Source organism: Setaria italica, chromosome IV, assembly GCF_000263155.2.
Source record: "Setaria italica strain Yugu1 chromosome IV, Setaria_italica_v2.0, whole genome shotgun sequence".
In the NCBI taxonomy this organism is placed as follows: domain Eukaryota; kingdom Viridiplantae; phylum Streptophyta; class Magnoliopsida; order Poales; family Poaceae; genus Setaria; species Setaria italica.
Genome location: NC_028453.1, coordinates 1,301,198 through 1,309,539, shown reverse-complemented (window position 1 = coordinate 1,309,539; position 8,342 = coordinate 1,301,198). Strand labels below are relative to the sequence as shown.

At 46.6% G+C, this 8,342-nt stretch overlaps 1 protein-coding gene across 2 annotated transcripts; it reads right to left on the bottom strand.

Annotated features, from left to right (window-relative positions):
• Window positions 1-2,132: 2,132 nt before the first annotated feature.
• On the bottom strand, window positions 2,133-5,699 carry LOC101785250 (wall-associated receptor kinase 5-like). 2 transcript variants are annotated; one of them, XM_022825741.1, is made up of 3 exons: window positions 4,727-5,699; window positions 4,119-4,631; window positions 2,133-3,550 (listed from the first exon to the last, which is right to left on the bottom strand). In XM_022825741.1, the coding sequence occupies exons 1-3, from the start codon at window positions 5,631-5,633 to the stop codon at window positions 2,343-2,345; spliced, it is 2,628 nt and encodes an 875-aa protein (XP_022681476.1). In that variant the 5' UTR covers window positions 5,634-5,699; the 3' UTR covers window positions 2,133-2,342. The 2 variants fall into 2 exon arrangements, with proteins under 2 accessions (XP_022681476.1, XP_022681475.1); XM_022825740.1 differs by lacking the exons at window positions 4,119-4,631; window positions 4,727-5,699 and adding an exon at window positions 3,635-3,818.
• Between the last annotated feature and the right edge of the window lie 2,643 nt (window positions 5,700-8,342).

The window sequence follows — 8,342 nt, the reverse complement described above, 5'->3', positions numbered from 1 at the left end:
ACCACACAAAAGACCACCTAGGGTATCCCCTAGGTGGGTTGCCGGTCTAAAACACCGACAGTACTTGTACCAGGGGTACCCTCAGGAAAGACCCGATAGCTAGAAGTATGCTAAAGGTGGTCCAGGAGACACCGTGGCCCACCTCCCAACCTCCACTGATCGGGGGCTCAGGGCTGCAACCCATTAGTCTGGCCCGATCAGGGGAGGGCCCGCAAGGAGCCCATGGCACCCCGCCTACTCCTTGACTCAGGAAGACCTGCACCATACTGGAAGCATTAAATGCGGAGCATGGCCTCTCCGACCGCCCCACGGGGACATGACCAGGCGGAGGAAGCTGACGTTTAACCAAGGTGTCCGAGGGTGGGGCTATACCCCTTGGACCGCCCAGGACCACTCACAGGACAAGGCCACGCGCGGCCATACGCGCCCACGCACCCCAACGTCATCATCACCCTCACCGCCAAGATGACTAGTCAAGCTCAAGGTCATGCCACTACGCCAGACCCGGTACGGGCACGCAGGCGAGGTGGGACCTAGTGTTGGTCATCATGGCGCAGATTGGCCATGGGCAGGTTGGGGAAAGTCGAGGGAAGCGGCACGCCCCGCCCAGGCCGCTGACCGGGGCTCACCCATTCATCTCTGGTGCGGACGTCAACGGCCGCTTATGTCCATTCATGCCGTGCGGACGGGACAAGGCATGCCATGGAAGCAGGCCAAGCCGTGTGTAAGCAGCCCACACCGCACAGGAGCCGCCGTGCAGGGCGTGCAAAGCCCACGACCGGTCAAGAGGACTAGACAAGGACGCTTCTTGGCACAAGGCTACCCCGACCACACCATGACTCCCGACCTTCAAGGTCGGGAACCCCCTCTATTTCTCAACATTGTTGCTTGGTCCCTGGCCAATATAAGGGGAACCGAGCCTCCTTTCTCTCTAATACACATTCAACGCATACACCCACACATTGCACAAATGCTTACTTGCAGGCACTCCGTTGTAAGCCTAGTGCACTTGATCCAAAGAACACGACTCCTGCCGAAATTGGACATAGGGAGTTTTCCAAACTAGTATAATTCCTTGTCTCTTGTGTGCTAGCAATCGAAAGTGAGGAGAGCGCGATGTACAATCACTAGTCGGCGGTACGGAACACCGACACAAGGGGTGTCCTAGAAGAGACTTGTGACCAGGAAGCAATACTCATGTGTGAGTGCTTCAACAATGTGGACTAGTGGTGGCTTAGTGTCTACCGATACATCGGGATAAATCATCGTGTCAAGAGTTTGCTTCCCCTCATCCTCACCTCTTACTTTTCCGCATTTCATACTTGCACCTTGTGGGGCTTTTTATTCTTAGTATAGCATCTTGCTAGGATTGGCTTTAGGTTGCAAAACTTATTTTGTGATGATGGTTTCACACTAGATCAACCATAGTTGCACATCTTGATAGCATGATCTAGTTTTAAGTTTGATGCAAAAATAGTGGAAGCCATAGGTTGAGATTTTAAGTTACCTAATTCACCCCTTTCACCTCTTAGGCTACGAGCACCCCCTCCCCTCTTAGACTACGAGCACCGATTCCTCACAGTGACAGCCATCTCAATGGAATGTATTGCTTCATGTATTAACAAAGGTTGGTACGAATATTCCGAAGGTAGGTACTGATCCACGCGCGCTCACAATGTTGCAGAAGACTAGAAATCTAACAGACGACAAGCTAACTGGGGTTTTCTATATGCAGAACAGTTGCATATGTAGTGTTATTAGCTAGAGTGTACTTTTCAGATCAGAAAATGGAGTTCTAAAGTTCTCTGTTCAACACTTTTCGATACTGTGTCACATGAAAAGAAATGCAATGGAAGAGTAGGGTTCCTATTGTCCTGATGCCGTCATGGCGTCATGCCAGATCTTTGAGTTATGAGTCTCACCTCATAGCAATCATGATAATACTTTGCAAAAAGATGTCGTAATATGTTGCATGTTAAATCATATTCCAACTTTTCAAAAAAAAATAAATCATATTCCATAGTATATCAGTCAGCGGTCTATTGGAACGACCTATCAAGGCACTGGCAATTTATACCCAATTGTTACTGGACTCGTTGATAACCACAACAACTTCCTTATACAAGCTTATCTTTAGTAAAATGACTTATGTACAAATATAAAGAGTATACAACAGTCGCGGTCTACAATATATTGTACACGTGAAATGCATCTATGTGATATAGTATCATCGAAAGGAAACTAATATAATGTGAATCTTCAATTAAATACATGATGCACCTCAGATGCATTATATTCAACATCCAAGCAAGCCATCGATCGATTATCTTGCACAAATGTAATTAGCGTGGCAAAGATGCAAAATCTTGCTCCAAACTGTAGCACCCAGAGCTCCCAGCATTGACAAGATCGATATGCCCATATAAGTTCTTATCTTGTGGGCATAACAAAGGCTCAATATCTGCATCTTTTTTAGCTAAACCTTTTCTAAGTCTCTTTGTTCTTAAAAATTGCAACCTCATATCTACTTCTTTCATAGTCGGTCTGTCTCCTCCTTTGACCCTTAAGCATGCTTCTGTAAGTGAGGCGATTTCATTAATCTCTTCCTGGTCTGCCTCTTCCATAACTTGTTTATCCAGTATTTCTACAAGGGACCCTGCATGAAGTCCTTCAATGAAGTAATGTGATAGGCTTTGTTTAGCACCTAAATCATTGATAAAAATTGGCTTCTTCCTTATCAAAAGTTCAACAAGTATTACTCCAAAACTATATACATCACTCTTTTCAGTAAGCTGGCCAGTATGATAGTACTCTGGGTCCAAGTATCCAAATGTACCTTGGACAATCGTAACCACATGAGTCTCATCAAGCGAAAGAGATCTTGAAGCACCAAAGTCTGAGACCTTTGTGGTGAAGTTGTCATCCAAGAGTATATTTGAAGACTTAACATCTCTGTGGAAAATTGGTATTGTAGCAGCTGAGTGTAGATAAGCAAGTGCCCCTGCTGCTTCCATTGCAATCCTAATGCGATCATCCCATGAAAGCAAGCATTTTACTGTAGTATCAGAGTGAAGAAGTTCATACAGAGTGCCATTTGAAATGAACTCATAGACAAGCAATGGCACCTCATCTTCTAGGCAGCAACCAAATAGTTTCACCACATGGCGATGGATGATTTGAGACAAAATGACAACCTCATTGATAAACTGGTCGATCTCTATTTGCTCCACAATTTTGGATTTTTTTATGGCCACCACACGTTGGTCTGATAGAATCCCTTTATAAACTGTGCCATGTCCTCCACGACCAAGAACACGAGTAGCATCAAAGTTGTTTGTTGCCTCCTCTAGTTCCTCCAATGAGAATATTTTAGTTTTGCTTGTGGTGCTTTCATCAGAAATCAATTGCTCCAATAGCAGGCCTTGATTTTTCTTGAAGTGTGCTCTTCTGATTCTCTTTTGGATGCCTCTTTTCCACTTATTGGCAAGTACGATTACACCCAATGCAATAATTATGGAGCCAATGCCACAACTGATTCCAATTGCAAGACCTGTATGCATTCGCCGTTCTTATGAAATTACACTAATGTTTATAAATTGCAATTGCATGGTGCTTTTGTTTGCTTGACACTTACCCAAAAGAAGATTTCGTTGCTTAGTTGATGTAACACACCGCATCTTTGTCGTATCAAATTCTTTATTATGAGGGCACGGTGTGCACTTATAGGTCCCAGCAAAGTTTTGACATGTACCAGTACCATTGCAGTAGTTGGCAGGGAGCATTCATCAATATGTGTAGATAATTCATTCAACATATATACAGAGAGAGACACACACATACATACATACATACATACATACATACATACATACATACATACATACATACATACATACATACATATATATATATATATATATATATATATATATATATATATATATATATTGATGGTTCCGATCTATATATGCTTGCATTATTACTAGCTAATGATAAGAAGTCCCCCTTTTAAATTTGTCATCGAATATATATGTGGATGGTTAGAGATATATGTATGTGAATTACTGAATTGATTTACTTTCCTTCTATTTTCAAGTACAAGGAGAAGCCGGATGTACCTGTGCAGCCGTCCTGTATGTACGGATTTCCTTCGAAGCCAGGAGAACACTTGCAACGATATCCCATAAATATTTTCCCATGGGTTACGTGTAGGCAATCACTGTTTACGCTCTGGCATGCATACTCAGTTATATTCTGCGAAGCATGTTGACAGGTTGAATTGGTAACCGCCCATCTTATGGCAATGTCATATTCCATAGAAACATCAAATCGATCTTCCACGGGGCCGTTCAAGTCCACACTTCCGCTCTCGTCAATGGAAATTATTATCGCTTCTTTTCTGGTGCTCGCATTGCTTAGCATGTTTGTTACAGTCAAAGTTCCATCTTCTAAGGAGACACCAGTCACAAGGTACTGTGTATCTCCTATGCTAAAAAGCGTGTAATTTGCTACTGTACAATTAAGTCGGAACTTTTCGTTTCCAAAACAACCTTCTTCGAGCCCAAAAGGGAAGGAAATGTTCATGGTTCCACATGACCTCCGGCAGTGTTCTTTAGGCTCAGGGTTGTAATCTGCTCCATAATATATTAACATATAGTAAGAATAAGCAAGTGGTTAAAACTTAAATATGTTCATTTCTTTAGAGAAAAGTATAAGGAGGGAGCACCTTGCGTGCAACCTTCGGAAAGGTAAGGATTGTCGTAATAACCGGAGCAGTAACAGTGGTAACCACCATATGATGACGCATACGCATTACTACAAATGCTGTTGGTGGCACAAGCATAACTTGCGCTGTTCATTCGCGCGCTTTCGCAGCTTGGTTGATCCGTGATGGCAACGTCAACATAAGCACCATAGATCTTGCTTGTGTTTGTCCAACCCAATAAAAGGTCAGTCACGTTACTCGTGCCACCCAAATATGATATGAAAGCCATGATGCGAGGGTACATAGAACCTGATGATTGTCCTGCCATACCATCAGCCCGAGAAAATGTTGCCTGAAAGCCTGACATGGCATTGGATAAACCGATGAAACAGCAACCAATCCCGCTGCAAGACCCTCGAGTTGGCAATACCTCCCCGTGGCACCTACTCATGCAGGAGCCGACAGGGTTTCTCTCATAATCGAACAAGTTGACATCAAAGTCACATCCAAGGACAATGAAATTGTTATATCTGATAATAGTAATACCCTTAGCGGGAGCCTCCCACTCCCAAGACATATTGTTCCTACCTGGTCCAAAGGAACTGTTGAAGAACATAGGGACCTCAACAAACCCATCATAATGTATCTTAGTGATCTCAGTTGTACTGTTACTCATCAGTAACGGCTTTGGAGGCTGAGTGGTGTTGTCGCAGGTAACCTCGAAACCTTGCCGGAAGCAGCCCGCCCCTATGCCGAAGGGGTAGGAGATATTGACGTCCCCGCAGCTGGAGGGGCAGTGAGCTAAAGAGGCGGCGGACGGGATATACAGTATCCCTCCGTCTCCCAAGGCTGCGGATGCAGGCGGCATGGCTGCCAAGCACGCCAGAACGAAAGCCATGGCGCAAACCATCACTCTAGCCGAGCTCATCGTTACGCTAATCAGCTTGTCTGCGAGTAAAATTTGGTGTTGGTGTTCCGGGTTAAGGCAACTACGCATATTCTGAAGCGACACAAGGTTTCGTGAATGCTAGATACAGTACTGTATAAAGACGTCCCTGATGAGCAGAGTACATCGCTGACGCGCAGTCGTCGCCCGCCGGGTCAGTCACGCGCGATGAATAAGGTCTTTAATCTCTGTCACATCGGATCGACTCGCCTAACGTGTCGTCGCTAGCTGGACGCTGACTCGTGCCCTGGTAGTTCTGTAATCCCAATGCGTGGTTTAGAAGAGCACAAATCTGCAGGATGAAAAATCTTGCACGTTTGAACGCACCTTCACCAGGCAACCTTCGAGAGCGATATGCTACAGCGAGAGAGTTTACCAGGGTAGACTTTGAATTATCACCTAGTCACCAATCAGCGATTTTTCTTACGTACAATTCTTCCACAAGTAGCTCTCAATCAGGACCTGATCCCATACGCCTACTGCTGCGAATTTTGGTTATTTATAACATCAAAATAAAGAAGAGGGGGCATATGTGTACCATTAAAAGATTTTTTTTAATTTTTTGTGGTTGTTACCGTAACAATGTGGAAAAGCTCCGTAGTGGAGTCGACGGCGTCAATGTGACCAAAAGAGCAGGATCGGTGGGCCTTATCTCAGTGGTTAGCGTCTCATCCGGCTTGACACGAGCCTTGGTGGTAACTCCACGAGGGATTGGTGAGCCTTAATATATTCGTCTCGTGAATTAGCCTCCATCTATGCAATTGGTTTTGTAATTAGCTCATGTTTAATCCTCCTAATTAGTATCTAAATGTTGGTCACTAACCTCGTCGAGATTTAGACACAACGAAGTAAGGAAAACACTTATGCTTTGTCACACCCTGAAATTTTTGAATTTCAGGATGTGATTAAAAAGAATAATTAAATAATAATTTTCTCATAATTTTAAAAATTTTCTAACATTTATTTTTGTTTACAGGAAATTTAGTACTAAATTAGATAAGGTTGCTCTGTGTGTTGCATTTATGCCGATGCATCTTTTTCTCCACCAGCACAATGGTAATAACTATTTTACTCTATCTCCTCGTGTACAGTTACGTTACCCGTGTTGACAGTGCCTCCCGTCCATCCTCTGTATGCAGGTGTTTTTCTTGGTGTTTTGGACAGTAGGACTCACAACGGAGCTCTCACCTCCTTCATTTAACAAGATGAAGCCATACATTATTTGACATTATGGTCGGAAATCGGTTTGTCGTCTCAGCCTGTTAAAAGAGTTGTTGCTGCCTGGGGTAGCTTAACGTTGCCTCTCAGGGAGTCATGCTCTCAGCTGCCCAGAGCCATGACTGGGATGGCTTTTGTAGTTTTGTACAGCAACAGAAACCATAGCCCATAGCGTGAGGGGCGGCTCACCTGGTGCGCGTCTGCAGTCGCCCTGCATCCTGCAGCGACTCCAAAGTGTAACATATTGCGGTTTCCATGTCAAAGCTCTTCTTCGCCATGCCTTCCGTGACTTGGCCTTCAATCGCATCGTATCTCAGAAATTTCCATGATCAGGCGGCAGCTTCCGAAATTTCCTGATGTGCAGCGCCAGCGCAGGAAGAAAGATTTCGTCGTTGCTGTTGATGGCCGGGACGGTCGGACCAGGAATCTCCTGGCTCACAGTTGAAGCGAGCAGCGTTGGCACTGGTGCTCAGGGAGCGGTCAGGCTCACGTTGGCCTGCTCGTCCTGGGTCGTGCTGCAGCGACCCCCCGAAATGTGTGCAGCTTGCTGCGATTAGCCGGGGCGCGATGCTTCTCAACGCGTTGTAAATTGAGCAAAAGGAAATGATCTGATGCACCCTCGCAGGATCTGCAGATGTACCGGGAACAGTTAGATTTTGCTGTTGCTGTTGCTGTAGGTCTGTAGATGGTGGCAGCAGGAATCTGCCGCAGGGGGTCCTGGTCGCCCGCCTCGTTCACAGTTGTGTCCAAGGATGCAAGTAGGTACCAATAGATCAGCTAATTATTATGATGGCATGCTATTCCAGTTCATTTCTCCTCCTAAATTAGTTACGCAGAATGCCTTCTATTAACTTTTTGGGTCGATCCAACCTGTGGCTCAGGGATCAGTCTTGGCTCAGGGATCAGTCACTGGTGAAGCGCGTGCATTCGCCGGCTCGCGTGTCCCGTGGAGATCGATCCGAGGCCGCGAGATCCCGCGGCGTGCGCGCATCGGTTTGTCCCATCACGACCGAATAAAGCGCCGCCGCACGCCGGCACCTGCTCCCCCTCCCCCTCTCCTCTCCCACGTCGCGTCGGCGCTGCCGCCGCCGTGGACCCCCGACCCGTCCGGCGGTCGGTTTGCTCGAGCTCGACGCCCGCCGGTCGCCGGCTGCCGCGAGAGATTCCTCAGACTTGCTGCTGGGCTGTTGCTGACAGGACAGGACGGCACATCGGGACCTGTCAGTCAGCCGCCGGGCCGCCGCCTCAGCCTCACCCTGACGGGCGTTTCCTGCCGGCACGACGCGATACTGTTGGGGCGGCCTTGTCGTTAGCAAACAGTGCGGTCACCGGCAGGTGGAGCGGCGAGTGGCGCCAGGACACATGCCAGTGGCGCGCAGCGATGCGTCACGCACGGCGCGTGCCTTGTCAGCTACATTGGCAGCTGCCTGCTGCAGTGGGCTGCTATAACAGAAGGCTTCCATGCTCCAGGTC